Genomic DNA, 14,794 nt, shown 5'->3' with positions numbered 1-14,794 from the left:
CACACATCAAAACAAGACAGCTAATTTAATATATACAAATAAAAATATACTGAACAGAAATATATTGGGGGTTGTGATGTCATCTGCGCTGAAATGAAAGTGATAAAGCAGTGGATGAAAACAGCTCGACCCGGAGAGGAAATCAAACTGACGACAAAAAAAAGGTTTTTTCTCCGGCTAGCGATAAGCAGCATTTCCTTCCTCTATATGTATTAAAAGCATTTTGTTTTGTGAATCATTCACAATACTGTGCTATAATGTTACAGCTGACCCACACCTCCAAAACAGCTCTTTGTCAAAATATTTTTTATATATACACATCTCTCTGCAACTGTTGTGAGTAGATCATCTGGCAAATAGAAAACAGTTTGAGCATTTTATTTGTCAACAAACCAATTTGAAAAACGGCATCACATGCTGATAAAACGTCTTTACAGCACAGCTTCGAGTCGTATCAGTAATAGACGTCCCACTTTTAAACAGTGATTTTAAATAGCTGAACAACACACCTTGTTAACCTGGTCAATCAGAAATGTTAGTCCAAACAATAAAAGACACTCACCATACATCCTGTTACAACACACAGGTTTCTGGTTTGTTTGCGTTACTGCAACGCTCCCATCTATTTACACCTCCATGTGAACCAGTCCCTTTCATGTTACGGTCCATGTCCAACGTGCCCTGTGTGTGAACCTCCTGGTCTTCACCTGCTGCTGCGTCACTCGGCTTTAGGTTTCTGCTCCTTGCGAGCGCGAGAGGACATGAGTTTGAAGAAGAGTGCAGGCCACAGTGTGCGCAGGTAAATGGCCAGATTGGGCATAGGGCCCGCCAAAACAACGTCTTTGCTCCTCTGACGGACGGCCTTCAGAACCGCCTGAGCCACATCCCTGGGGTCCCGACCCATTGCCGTGGTTTTATCCAAAACTGAAAAAGATGTTGCACTGGTTAATTCTTCAACATTTTAATGCGTAAATGTTACATATTATACCTCTAATGTTTTATGTCTACAATGCATATTTGTCACACTGATTTATATTCTCTTATTGTTGGTGTAAACAGTGTCACACTTCACTGTCTCACCTCCATACTTCGAGCCGTCTCCTGTGACAGCGTTGACCGACAGGCTGGTTCGGATGTACCCAGGACTGATCACCGTTACTGGAATCCCGTAGCGCTCGATCTCGGCCCGTAAACAGTCGAAGTAGGCCTGTGTGGCGTGTTTAGAGGCTGCGTCTGACCAAAGTGTGTACAAACCAGAGTCCTCCTTTATTTACAATGAACCGCACAGATTGAAAAACCTCTTGGATGTTTGTTTGCTTTAATTAAACGAGTGAAGACAACTTACATGCTGATCTGTAAGGAATGGCCATCTTGCCCTGGACACTGCTAATGACAACGATGTGGCCACTGCGACGATGAACCATGGAGGGCAGCAGAGCTGTGAAGGGAGGAAAGAAGAAAGAAAGAGAAACAGCTGACTAATGTAGAATATTGCACTTCCTCACCTTGGAAATCTAGCTTTGCTATGTTTATGCATCAACCACATCATTTCATTATTGTAGTTTATATGAATAATAAATAGCTTCTCTATGGTTTGGCTCCCTCGTGTATTTCTGACTTTAAACACAGCATCAAGAATACTCGGAGAACCAAAAGTGCACCTCACTTACCTTGAGTAAGAGCAATGGGCCCAAAGTAGTTTGTCTCCATAACATCCCGCTGAACTGAAAGGTGGGTATCCAGTATGTTGCCGCGGTAACTGATTCCAGCATTATTGATGAGGACATCCACTTGTCCAAAACATTTCAGGATCTCGTCAGCAGCTCTGTCCACCGTGTCTGTGTCAGCCAGGTTGAAGATAACGGTGCTGGGAGTGTAAGTCTGGTGGACAAAACAGAACAGTTATCATCTGTATTCACGTCGTTTCAAATTGTTATACATCGTAGAGCTTTATGGTCAAATATGTAACATTTCCAAATAAAAACGTCTAAAAACGACCGACCTATGTTATGGATAACAAGTTTTATTCTTTTGTTGAGCTGTGTACTTATATTAAACCAAATCTTTCCAGAATACATATAATACATCATTCTAATCAAGATACTGGTTTCATTTGGTTACCTGTTATTGCGATGCATTACCATAGTGATTGCGTCAGCGTTACGGTTGTCGTAAATGGACCTTTTATCCCGTTCTAAGCCACATTTTAGATCTTGGTCCTTTTAACTATATCATTTAACCAGATGAAGGATTTTAGTCATCGGACGTCTGGATCTTAAGAAACAGTGATTTTAAAAGTAAAACTGCTTTATTCAATGTTTTTACCGGTTTTAATCACGGTGTAGCCTACATTTGTTTTGGAGAGGATGAGACCTCTGTGGATAAGTCGGCTCCCGGTTAAAACATCCCGAGTGATGAACAATGAAGGACTCCTAACCAGGAGAAGCTGATGACAATGGTGATCTAGTCCCACACTACTTCACGACGCCACTAAACTAAACTTGTTTATTAAGAGAACCCTAGTCACAGAAAACTACAACTTGTGCTTTTAAATAATGACTGATACGCATAGTTGAGAAAAGCTGTTTCTCTCATGTTGAATAGTGGCGGGTTCTTGGTAAAGAACGAGTGATAATAGTTTTTAAGAAGAGAAGCATCTTTCATTTACTTACTAAATGTTTGTTTTGAGAGACAATGATGAATAATAGACGTTGTACAGTCTTATCGTGGTGTTAGAGACACAGAGAAGGTGATATAAAATCCCAGATCATCAATAGCTGACAACCCCACACTCTTTGTTTGGTCTTTTGTTGTGTCTGACAATGTGTACGTGCGTGTGTGCACACAGACCTGACGCTGTGAGCCTGTTGAACTTGCTGTAAGCTCCTGGACCACCTGCTGCAGGCGGCCTGCATCTCGTCCACACAGCACAAGGCGTGCGCCTGCTGCGTGAAAGGCCCGTGCACACTCTACAATACAAAAACACACACCTCTTGTTCATGGTGAATATCAAATCAGGGCACGTTAGAACATGCCAACACTACTGCCATAATCTTACCAGTACCGAACTGAAATGAACCACTGCACATCAACGTTACTCGGTTTATGGAAAGCATCTATGTGTGTACACTGAAGTGAAGAAGAAATGAGCAGGTGCCCGACCTTTCCCCAGTCCAGAGCTGGCCCCAGTGATGACCACCACAGCATCCTGCAGAGCAGCTCCTGGTCTGAGGCGGACAAGTATACGGTAAAGCAGCAAGATCCCCGTACTTGCTAAAAACAGCTGAAGCATTCCTCCTCCCATGACCCGCTCCATGTCTGACAATCACCCCGTCTGCTCCACAAGCTGCACACACGAGGTCAACACATTTAGTGAATAACAAAAGTCTGTTTAAAACAGAGGCCCATTAGAGATAGCAAATATAAGTCTCCATATCCTTAATGCATGCTTATTTGATTTTAAACAAGTTATTTTACTAGTTGGATAAAGTTCAAATAAATATGGGTCTGTCCTTGCTGACTGAAGCATCTGACATAACATCAACTTCCTGCAGGCTTCTGGTTTGACTGCTTGAGCTGCTTTTCTTAAAGTCACTGGAACCACTGAAACTAAAATCATAATCTGAGTTGAGTTTGTTTGTGTGGAAGTTTAATGCATCAATTAGCACATTTAATGCAATTTAATGGTTTCATTTCACCTTTAACTTGAGCACACAATATAAACAAGGTTAGATGTTAAAACCCTAACCTAAAAATGACAAAACACAATGAGTTCGGGATGAACTGCACTGACTAGTCGTGTGTAACTCAAAAGTATAGGGCTGGGGACGCTAATGCTAACGTTAGCTAACATCCACATTGTAATAAGACAACAACTTATACACTTGTGTTCGCGCTCACCTGTCCTGCTATACAAAGTAGCAGCGTGAGTCGGAGATAAGAACAGTTCCGGGCTCGTCTGACAGGAACCCAATAATGAACGGACCGGTGACAGAACCGGCGACCGGAGTGAGTTTTTTGAAGAGCTACCGGCTGTGTTCCCCGCTAGGAATTGTGGGAGTTGAAGTTCGATAATCCAGTAGGCTGAATGAGTGAACACAAATGGTCTGTCCAGGTTTTAATTTCTGCACAACATAAGCCAAATAAATGTATAGAGCTTTATTATTATTTTTACCTTACACAACATTTTAATCATCACATCTATTTTTAAAACCATTCGGGAATGGCTGGGCTGTTTCAAGAGCAGAGCATAAAACCGATTTGTTCATGTTTATATGAGATAATAAAGGCATAGATTAAAAAGAAACATCAGTATGTCAATCATTTGTTCAGCCTCCATCACTGCAAACAATCTGCCTTGTGTCTATGAGTAAAACTTGGGTCAAACTCTGTACAGCATATATGTAGAATCTCAGAATCTTGGTTACCCTAAAAAGTGAGGGAGAAACTGAGTCTGGGTAACTACAGGAGAAGGGGATAGAGGAATAATTTATATATTTATGATGACTGGGGCATCCTTATGCCAGCAGACCAAGCATTACTACCTTAAATGGTTGACAAGCAGCCTCACTTAGCACTCCTGTCAGCTGATGGATAATTAACCTGCTCTGGCCACAAATCAGCAAACTAATGAGTCTGTCTCAGGCCATCCTCTGAGCACTCATCCCTTGCGTCACTTCTGTTTATCCCATACAGGTGTGTGTGTGTGTGTGTGTATATATATATATATATATATATATATATATATATATATATATATATATATATATATATATATATATATATATATATATATATATATATATATATATATATATGGTGAGAGGAAATATCTTTGGAAGGTATTGCTTACTGTGTGCATATGTTTATTTAGTTTATTCAGTTACAAACTGGCGGAAAGGGAAACGCAATCAGCAGCAAGGATCAATGTGAACCAAAGAGCTGGGCAAAGTTTGCCAAATGAATCTTCTCTGGGTTAAAGCCAAGAGCCTGGGTCCCTGTTGTCTGAGGTGCTGCTTTCATACACTGAACACATTTATTAAGAAACTATTAGTTTTACCTACGTAAGCGTCATTTACTGCTTTAAAAAAAAAGCAAAAAAAAAGCACCTTGTATTAATCTGTCAACAGTTGAGCATCAAGAACTCTTTTCGACCCTGCCCCTATCAAAGCTGTATGTTGGCATACTGTGTGATCACACTATTTACTGAAACACCACCAGTTTTCAAACCTTGAAGTAAGTTTACAATTTATTTGATACATTGTTTGATGGACCTTTAATGGATTTACACAAAATTCTTTAGGAAACTCTTTATGAACAGATGTTAATTTGCTCAAGTCCTGCTGGCAAAGTCAATAATCCTTATTCTACTTGTAACTGACATTTATATAGCATGTACTTTTAATCAGTGACCCTAACAAGAATACTTTGACTCTTGGTATTCAAATAATTCACATTTGTATTCCACTTTATTATTCAATTCTTGCAAGTCTCTTGTTATATCACAACTCATCCCGCACTTCGTCCATACTTTTACCTCCTCCTGGGACCCCAAATTAAAACTTCTGATCTCGACAGCAACTCATAACAAGCACCATTGGATAAACATATACAAGAAAGTATGAATTTATAATTTGCAGTGCAATTGTTATCTTTAGTGTCAAATATATTTTAATTTCAATTATGAGGGTTCGGCTTGATGTCAATGTAATATACATTATTAGAAGCATGTGTGAAATGTGATTTTCCAAAAGTAAGTATTTTTGTAGTTTCAAAAGAGGACATTGAGCCACAGCATTGTCACATAAGATCTTTCTTACACTCTTTTAAACAAGAATATCTACATGAACAAGACACAATCTCAAATAAGTTGCAGCTATTTGCTTTTTTCTGGACATCATTTAGAATCCATTTAATGAAAAAAGTAAAATAAAATACAGAAAAGTTAGTTTGAAATATCCTAATGTTTAATGAAAGGGTGATGTACTGATCAGCAAGAAAGGGGTACAGTAAAACTACGAGGGAAAGGGGAAAGAGCTCAGTACTCAAAACATGTCGGTCCTTTTCAACTGCAATACAATTCAATCCAGAGGAACTGCTGCCGTACCCTTGTGCACTTGCTTGTGTGTCAAGGATACCAAGTTGAGGGCGCAGGGGAGGATGCGCAAGGGTACTAAGGAGATAAGTGTGCTGTTGTTGTCACATAGAAGTAAAGAAAATGTAAAGGGAAAAAACAATTCCTTCTAGTCTTAACTATATCCCTCTGATCAAAGTTCAAAATGGAAGCACCCACCACATGTGTGGAGCTAACTGCTGGGTCTGATCGGGACTTCCACTTTTCTTACATCTGGGGTTGGATAGGTTCTGTTTTTTTGTTTGTTTTTCCTTTTTTTTCTGTTGCTTCTTAAACCCTCTTCAGAGTGCACTCATACCGCATAGAGTTCGTAGATCTTCTTGGCGCAATATGCCAGGGCAGCCAGTGCTATCGTATTATGGAGTCTCTTTCTGTGGACGTCATCCCTGCGTACCAATACCACGGGCGTCGAGGAGGTGAGTGTATGCAGGGGCAGCCGCGAGAGTTTTTGGCTGTCGTATTCCACCTGGTACTTGCAGCAGGGGTCAAATTGCCATGAAATCCCATAGAGGGCAGCACAGGCCACACTGAAGGCGCCAGCGGGCAACGCCACATAGCGCGAGTATTCAATGGGCAGTGAAAGTGGCGTTAGGAGGCAAGCAGTGCCTGACAACACGGCCGTCTTGTGCAGGCAGTTGCCCACGGTAATCCAACGGGCCGTTTCATCTCCGATGCGTGTGGGCTCAATGACAATGTATTTATACTGTGCCTCCAGTGCCTGCTCCAGCTCATACTCAAACTGGTCCTGTGCATTCTCTCCATTGTAGATCTCGTGCACAATGTAGCATTCTGTCGCCGCCATCACTCCCCTGTTCAGAAACAGAATAAATGGCAAAGAACAGTGAGAGAAAGGATGGAGAGTAGAGTTACAAGACTCAATGCTATGAAAGGTTTGCCTACATTTTTACACCACCCATTTTCATGGACCCGTGAATGATTTTCGTCTGGAATAACACAGAAAAACATTCCCAGCTGTTTTTTTTAACCCACATTTTTTCTGAATTGAAATTCCATAAGGTTTACCATATTACAAAATGTGTGTGTATGTGTGTAGCTAGATAGATATATCATGCATATAAATTACATATTTGGTTGAAGTAAAATAATAACATGGCATACATGCTATCTTATTTATTATCTAATTGTTACCATCAATCAGTGTACCAATAAGATAATTATTCAATTACAAACAATTCCATGACCAATAACTCAATATATATATATATATATATATATATATATATATATATATATATATATATATATATATATATATATATATATATATATATATATATATATATATATATATATATATATATATATATATATATATATATATATATATATATATATGCCAAAATCACCAAATGGTCATCAGAAGTTTTCGTAGCTGAAGTGATGTCAACAAAATACTGTGTCTGACCAACAGCCAAACACCTACAAAATGTGAAATTCGGAATGACACATAAAACGTAGCATTTGTGAATTTGTAACGAACATCTTTTTTATATATGTTATCTTAACTGATAAGTGAAATTTTCTGTAAAGTGATATTTTTCCAGGTGTAAATTATCTCATTTGTGGATCAGTGTCAACACTCGCGAGGCCTTCCAGTACATGATGATAAGAGAGCAAACAAACCCAAACGACTAAGATAGACACCAGGCTTATTCGGCTTCAAATACAGAAGAAGTATTTAATACTAGAGAAAATTATTTTAGAATCACAATGCAAGGGACATAATGTACCCAGGTGTCGATTAGATAACATTAGCTAACTCGCTCGCATGGTAAAAAGTTGGGAGGACTGACTAGCTAAGTTGAGGAGCGTTATACTTTCAAAACAGGTCGACAAACACAGCGGACAACCCTGTTAGCTCAGTCACAATCGTGTAGCTTGCGAGCCGTGGCCTATCACACCAGCCCACGCACCCATGGACGGTTAAACGCAACTTTTCCCACGGTTAATCGGCTGGTGTGAAATAACCAAAACATTACATGAGCTGCTAGTTTGTTTCCTTGCTAACATTAGCTAGCTATACACGTTAGCCTGCTAACGTTAGCTAACCCTGGGACAAAATTCCGGCTGGTCGTGTTGGCATTTCACTTTAAGTCCCAAACCATATGCATGTTTGGGATCTGGTGTATGGCGACACCGACACAACTATGTATCATATTAAAACATTTTCATTTAATAGCTAAGATGTGGAGTAACTGACCTCTCCCTGCTTACTGGGACACCGCGCCTCCTTCCCAGCGACGCCATGTTGGAGATACAACCCTGATTGCAGTTGACGTATGACAGCACTCGGCCTTCTGGGTATTGTAGTGTGTCAACGTAGCCGACGCATCACTTCGACCCGAATGCGGACTACTATTCCCATGAAGCTATAAAGCAAGAGTACCTGCCTTTACGTATTTTATAATAGCACAGAAGTTTGAGAGGTCAGACCACATTTCAAATAAATCTAACACAAATAAACGGAGGTATGTTTGTTTCAAATTTAACAATGCATCAAGTAACTATATTAAAACTGAACATCAAATAAATATAGGATCCTTTTAAATATCTAAATTGATAATTGTTTAAGTAGATTGCATGGCATGCTTCGTCTACAACATAGGCTACTGTATACAGTGACAGGATTTGTGTTTATAGACTTCTGGGTACTCACCCATATTGTGCCATCGCATGCTATATCTCTGTCCCCGTGCGCGAGTATAGGCTGCCCGTCCGCGTGCTGTAACCCGAAGCTTTTTGAATGTAACAACTATAATGGCTACGTTCTGGAATGTGAGATCAGCTGAACCCAAATGCTGCGCCTGGGACAACAATTGTAACAGCATAAAAAATAAATCAATGTGGCTCAATGACGAATCGGAAATCCAACCAATAAAGAATATCTGCGATGCTATCTTTAGAGCGTTTGAATTATGTTTAAATCATGCTTCGCCGACGTCATATACCCAGTATAGGACCTCTAATATTTAAGTTATACCACCAAGAATACTCTTAACTGATGGAGGCTATTTGGAGACGCAAAACATGCTTATGTATTTATTGGTTCATCAATGAATGTGTTAATTATTAATCCTTTATGGATATTACGCCTTTATACATTCTGTTAAAGTATCGAAAAATGTCAAGTATTGAATGTTGGTATAGGATGGAAACGTCAGATTGTTAGGTTTGTTTACTTACTATTGTATCAGATAGTTTCTGATTAAAATTGTAAAACTGTTCTAACTTTAAAGTACATTGTATTCATGCAAAGCATTTTCATTTCACACTGATCATTTTGATGTATATTATCAAAAGAAATAAAAGGGCCAAGACGTGTTTGTTTATATTCCTCAAAGTTAGATATCAATGTCCAGCCCTAGTCTTGTATCAATTTGGTGTTTGTTGGTCCCAAACTAGTCAAGTTGAACTATAGTCAGTCCGAACACACCGGGGCATCAGCCTGTAAAACAACTGCCATGGGCAGGTTTTTGAAGATATAAAATATACTCAGGGGGGTCCCTAAAAACCCCAGATTCCAATAAGAACTATAGAGGACATGACCTCAGTAGGTAGTTATGGCCCTGACCTACAACACATTCACTGTCACTGACATTTTATCATTCAAGAGGAATTATGATTTATACAGGTTTTGAGTTTATGGGAAGGAAACACTAGAGCTACCTCACTTCACTGAGAGCACTTCTTCTGGGACTTATTGAGGAACCAGGAGATGTGCTGTAGTTGGCGAGAGTCCCAAAGACTCCAGGTGTATCAGCCTGGTTTGTTGTTGAACTGCTGTGCTCTCAAACGGGAGATAAAGCAGCAGATTTCTTTCCATCTCACCCATTTGAAAAGTGCTTTCCCCTGCATTGTTAACAACACACAATGTGACGCAGAGTTCAGGTAATTCTTGAACGTGTCACTAGATGGGGCCAAAATGTCTTCTAGTTTTTCTTTAGATTGGTGCAGTTTGTTGCAGGATGTTAACGTTAAAGTTACCAAGATATATAAACATTACAGGTAATTTAGCAGAGCAACTTACAGTGAACTAACTACAGGGGGAGTCCCCTTGAGCAACTCAGGGTTAAGTACCTTGCTCAGGGGCACAATGGTGGCAGCCCTGGTATTGAACTAAAACAAAAGTGTTTTGAGGTGGACATCAAGACAATTATCAAACAAATAATTATCGATATAAATATATATAAATAAATAATATATATATCTAAAATCATATATAAATAAATAAATATATATATATATATATAAAATCATATATATATACACATATAAATATATATATTTTTTTTAAATATTAATGTGTATTAATGTGATGAGTATTGTTTTATTTATTCATAGACAATAGAAAAAAGTCTCAAGCACAGAAACAATATAACAAGAATTGGTACATTTTGGTAGAGCCACCTGCTCAAAACTGTTAAATCAGGCATTTGTTTCCTTTGAAGAAAAAACACAAATGTAAACAGAAAGACAAACAATGAAACAATACCATGGCCTATCAATAGGTTTGTGTCGCCTAAAGGAATGTTTTACAAAAGGGAAAGTGGTTTCTTGCAATTACCTCTAAGTGATTAAAGCAGATAAAGAGAGTCTGCTTTGCATGTGTGTCCTGCCAGAGTGTGTCGAGTAACCTGAGGTATTTTTCTCCTCAACAATGAAGATTGTCAACAGCAAAAGCTCCTAAAGAACCAAATGATGACCTTTATCATTTTAATATCAAAAGGTTGAAAGATGCCGTGTGGGTACGAGAAAAACAAAAAAGCCCAAAACGGATCAAATGACAAGAAAAAACTAAAGTATGAGCTTCGGCCACCCAGTGTCTTCATACTGACAGACAGAACAAAGGACAGTGGACACCAAGCAATGTAAATGCCCAGTGTTGTTTTTGAAATGGTGGTTTGAGCAGAGATATTTATCCATATCCACACTGAAGTGTTGTACCACAGTGACAAGCTTCAGAGCCAATTTATCACAAGTGTCTGTGATATTTAACACGTACAATAGAGAAAATGATGAGTTAGACATTCTCAGTTTGTGTTCTTTGGTTTACAAATCCCTGTTCTTTTGACTAATCAATGTATGACTAATAATAGAGTACATTTCTGGGAAGAATGTGAATGGAACCAAATGGAAAGTTTGGGGAAATAAATGTCTTCAAAATACAGATTATATTTTTTTCAATACCCAGTACCCACTGAATGTCTGCCGACACCTCTTTGCAATTACTCACAAAAAAATACCTCTTTTGAGTAGCTAGATGTTTCAAAGATGTGTTTAGCTTTTACAGTCTACTAAATAAGCATTCTAGTCCTAGAAATACTAAATCTAAGAGAAGAGGAGAAAGCCAAATTGAAAATAATAATAAAAACAAATCCAAAGAATATCAAAAAGGTGTTGAAGTATAAAAGTCATCATGTTTGAGCATCAGTGACGCCATCATCGCTTCCATCGAAACTATCATGGAAAAAGACACTTGGGCCGGCCATCTTGCAGCGCTGCTCACAACCAGTGAGTCCAAAGGAGGACAGGAAATTTCCAACAAAAGATTTGACTCGCTTCTGTTCTCGTGCCACCCCTAACCCTTGTTTCCAGTCAGTGATGCATCCTGAATGTTTCTGTCCGAGGTAACAGGCTTCAGCTTTGGTTAGTTTATTTGCTTATGTTTTTACAAATGGTGACCAGCTGATTCACTTCCTGTTTTAGGTGAGTGTCTTACCAACCCTTAAACCCAACGTTCAAGCTTACGGACGTCTTTGCCGTGAGATCGTGTTCAACAATGCCTGGAAGGTCCTTTGTTGTAAGACAGCCTGTAACTCCAAAAGCATGATACCACACAGTATGAAGTTATCCCCTGGGAGTCTCTTTCTCCTTGTCTTCTCCGTCAGAGCCACGTAGAGTCATTGATAAATATGTTCAAAGTACTGAGGCTGCGGATTCTCTTTGACGTATTTCTGAATGTACCAGCAGGTCAGGTGGGCTTTCAGATCCTCTTCCACCACGAAATCCATGGCTGCCTGCATTAACAGAAGCACAAAATCACATCTTCTGACAGGCATTTTATCAGAGAGCATTTTACATGGACACTTTGGTCATTGTTGTACAATTAAAAAGTCAACTATGTGAAGTTTGCTTCCCAGATATAAAAAGGGATCAGATAAATCACGAGTAAAGTCTTTAAAATAAGATACTCTTTAGCTTTTCATAAAGTAATTTGTCCCAACAGCTAATCATTAGTGTAATCTGGTTTCATGTGCACTCAACGCACAAGATTTCAAATTTGGGAAACTCCCTCTCTTCTCCTAAATTGATGAATATAGATGAAACAAAAAACCTGTCTTTGGGAGTTTTACCTTGGCCAGGTGCTTGGCTATCCCTCTCCCTCTGTAAGCATCTGGAACTTCAGTGTGTTGCAAGTCCACCGTCTTCTTCCCAACATACTCATACAGAAGAACTGCACGATCATGAGATCCTGAGGGCAGACAGAAGCCGTAGTTCTCGTTATGTTAAGTTTGTCTCCACCCAACCCAGTCACTTAACCCTATCTTGCTAGGAGATACTGATACTTAATACAACTCAATTTTCAAGGGCAAACTTAGAGCTGCAATTGTCAACTATTTTAATAAATTAATAGTTACATTTTTCATCAAAATGGCATCACGTTGGACTTTGAGAAACTTGGATGGACATTTGACATTTTATAGACCAAATGATGAATGAATCTATAAAATAATCTTCAGATTAAACAATGAAAATAAACGGCAGTTGCAGCCCTAAACATAATACAGCTGATTCATAAAATTGAGTGTAAGCCTTTATTGTCCAAGTTGCAGTTTGCAATCTACACATAATACTGCAACATGGCAGTTCCCTCAGTATTTCAAAACAAGAGGGTTTAATTCCATGCGGTGCCGTGCCAAAGTCAATAGCCTATAACTTTAACACATCACCTAGCCAGACAATGCTTGTGGAAAAGGATAATGTTGGGTGAAGAGAGACAGATATGATAAAGATCTTTCATGGAACAATGGCTTTCACCTTTTTGCTGTTAACACGTCTAAATTCATAGATGATCAAAACATTTTTTCTATAAAACATTAAATGAAACTTATCTGGACATACACATTAACACACTTTGAAACGCCTGTGTTTCAGTTTGTCATAAAATTCAAAAACAAAAAAGGGAAATTAGTTTGATTGCTGTTTTAAGTATAACCTGTTAGAGTTGGGGAGAGGAACTCTGTTAATAGGGAACTTCCTTTAGGGTAATGATTGATGTTCAGGAATGTCTATTAAACCGTCTTTTGAGGGTGGAGGATTGTTGCACATTTGCTTTCAGGAATGGAACAAACAGGTAAAGTTACAGGTCAAGTAAGTCAGCAGCTTTGACTAAGAAGAAGCACAGTCATCTGTTCAGCTCCTGACACGAAATAATATCTGAAAAAAGACGTGACATCCCGACCAAGTAAAATGAATAACGCCTCTGTGTCTGAAACGGCAGCTTGAGTATCAATAAGGACACGACGACGATGTTGGCAGCAAGAAAAAGCTACACCAAACCTCTGAGCTAACATTAGCCAGCTAGCATGCTAATGTTTACATGTTGAACTTACCGTTTAGTCTTATAACAAACTGCCGACGTTTCTTATCGTGCTCCACCTGGATCTGAGAGTTGTTTGCGTCGAAGACATTTGCCTGTGCTGCCTGTGCCATAGTATCCTACTGCAGTTGACGATGACTGCTATGCTACTGTGCAGCGATGCTAACCAGAAATGGCTTCATGAAATGATGAACGGTCTAAGCAAAACACCTCATCCAACGAAATCAGCTGTGAAGTCACGTGACAGTCAGCCAATCACCGCTGATGTTGGAGAGGAGAGAACAGTGCAGATAGATGTAAAAGGGCCCATATTGTAAAAAGTGAGATTTTCATGTCTTTATGTATTTAAATAAAGCAGGTCTAAGTGCTTTAAACTGTCAGTATATAATCGCTCAGTCCATGGAGAAATGCACACATCCCGTATTTAGAAACAGTGTCTGAGCAGTCAGGACTTAAAATAGACAAAGAGCATTTTACAGTTTTAAATTTGTAAACATTCTAAATGTGTCCCACTTTAATTCTTGTTGCAGTGTATGTTTGACATCAGCTGACAGGAAGTAAACATGGACCCAATCTGTTGCCTAGCAACGCAGTTCCAACGATACATGTCCAAACCGAGCGTTTCAGACAGTATATTCAGAGGGACAGTGTGAGAAAGATAAAGAGTGAACATTACGCATGTAAATGTGACGGACTAGAGTAGCCCGCTATCAAATTTACCTAAAAGGTTTGGATTCCCAGACACACCAACACAGCGAGAATGACCCCAAGAAACGTATGAAGTGATTTACTTTTATTGCAACATTACTTTAAAACACCTAGTTAATAAATAATTAAAATAATGTTCAATGTGTCAAGCAATAGTTCAGGCAAATAATTTAAAAATACCAAAAGTCCAGTCCAGTTAATATGGAACCACCGCTCCTTCAAGGTCTGGTTCGCCAGACAAAAAGGAACTGAGGAGGATCAGTGCGCGGCGAGGAGCAAAAGGAATCCGATCCAGTCCGATCTGCGGGGAGGCAAGGCAACAACTGTCCTGG

The 14,794-nt window shown here is 39.1% G+C and overlaps 3 protein-coding genes across 6 annotated transcripts; all 3 read right to left on the bottom strand.

Annotated features, from left to right (window-relative positions):
* Window positions 1–10: 10 nt before the first annotated feature.
* Window positions 11–4,048, bottom strand: dhrs7b (dehydrogenase/reductase (SDR family) member 7B). 4 transcript variants are annotated; one of them, XM_029437115.1, is made up of 7 exons: window positions 3,901–4,048; window positions 3,163–3,346; window positions 2,851–2,969; window positions 1,671–1,881; window positions 1,346–1,438; window positions 1,081–1,233; window positions 11–924 (listed from the first exon to the last, which is right to left on the bottom strand). In XM_029437115.1, exons 2-7 carry the CDS (start codon window positions 3,314–3,316, stop codon window positions 719–721), a joined length of 936 nt encoding a protein of 311 aa, XP_029292975.1. In that variant the 5' UTR covers window positions 3,317–3,346; window positions 3,901–4,048; the 3' UTR covers window positions 11–718. The 4 variants fall into 4 exon arrangements, with proteins under 4 accessions (XP_029292975.1, XP_029292978.1, XP_029292977.1 ...); XM_029437118.1 differs by lacking the exon at window positions 3,901–4,048 and adding an exon at window positions 3,699–3,838; XM_029437117.1 differs by lacking the exon at window positions 3,901–4,048 and having other exon boundaries at window positions 3,163–3,565.
* Window positions 4,049–5,235: 1,187 nt separating this feature from the next.
* tmem11 (transmembrane protein 11) lies at window positions 5,236–8,511 on the bottom strand. The gene is made up of 2 exons (XM_029438687.1): window positions 8,355–8,511; window positions 5,236–6,942 (listed from the first exon to the last, which is right to left on the bottom strand). Exons 1-2 carry the CDS (start codon window positions 8,399–8,401, stop codon window positions 6,426–6,428), a joined length of 564 nt encoding a protein of 187 aa, XP_029294547.1. The 5' UTR covers window positions 8,402–8,511; the 3' UTR covers window positions 5,236–6,425.
* Window positions 8,512–10,461: 1,950 nt separating this feature from the next.
* natd1 (protein NATD1) lies at window positions 10,462–13,959 on the bottom strand. The gene is made up of 3 exons (XM_029436766.1): window positions 13,768–13,959; window positions 12,508–12,626; window positions 10,462–12,171 (listed from the first exon to the last, which is right to left on the bottom strand). Exons 1-3 carry the CDS (start codon window positions 13,865–13,867, stop codon window positions 12,055–12,057), a joined length of 336 nt encoding a protein of 111 aa, XP_029292626.1. The 5' UTR covers window positions 13,868–13,959; the 3' UTR covers window positions 10,462–12,054.
* Window positions 13,960–14,794: the final 835 nt, after the last annotated feature.

The sequence above is a fragment of the Cottoperca gobio genome, chromosome 8 (genome assembly GCF_900634415.1).
Source record: "Cottoperca gobio chromosome 8, fCotGob3.1, whole genome shotgun sequence".
In the NCBI taxonomy this organism is placed as follows: domain Eukaryota; kingdom Metazoa; phylum Chordata; class Actinopteri; order Perciformes; family Bovichtidae; genus Cottoperca; species Cottoperca gobio.
Note: the sequence above shows the minus strand (reverse complement) of the source record. Positions and strands in the feature narration are given on the sequence as shown.

Bases quoted from the DNA above. Each gene is read 5' to 3' on its own strand.
- dhrs7b (XM_029437115.1), bottom strand. From the start codon at position 3,316: ATGGAGCGGGTCATGGGAGGAGGAATGCTTCAGCTGTTTTTAGCAAGT. The intron at 1,882-2,850 runs GTCTGTGTGCAC...TTTGTCCACCAG, and splicing joins CAACAGGCTCACAGCGTCAG to ACTTACACTCCCAGCACCGT. The intron at 925-1,080 runs GTGAGACAGTGA...CATCTTTTTCAG, and splicing joins AGACGGCTCGAAGTATGGAG to TTTTGGATAAAACCACGGCA.
- tmem11 (XM_029438687.1), bottom strand. From the start codon at position 8,401: ATGGCGTCGCTGGGAAGGAGGCGCGGTGTCCCAGTAAGCAGGGAGAG. The intron at 6,943-8,354 runs GTCAGTTACTCC...GTTTCTGAACAG, and splicing joins GTCCCAGTAAGCAGGGAGAG to GGGAGTGATGGCGGCGACAG.
- natd1 (XM_029436766.1), bottom strand. From the start codon at position 13,867: ATGGCACAGGCAGCACAGGCAAATGTCTTCGACGCAAACAACTCTCAG. The intron at 12,627-13,767 runs GTAAGTTCAACA...GTCTGCCCTCAG, and splicing joins GTTTGTTATAAGACTAAACG to GATCTCATGATCGTGCAGTT. The intron at 12,172-12,507 runs GTAAAACTCCCA...CTGTTAATGCAG, and splicing joins TAGCCAAGCACCTGGCCAAG to GCAGCCATGGATTTCGTGGT.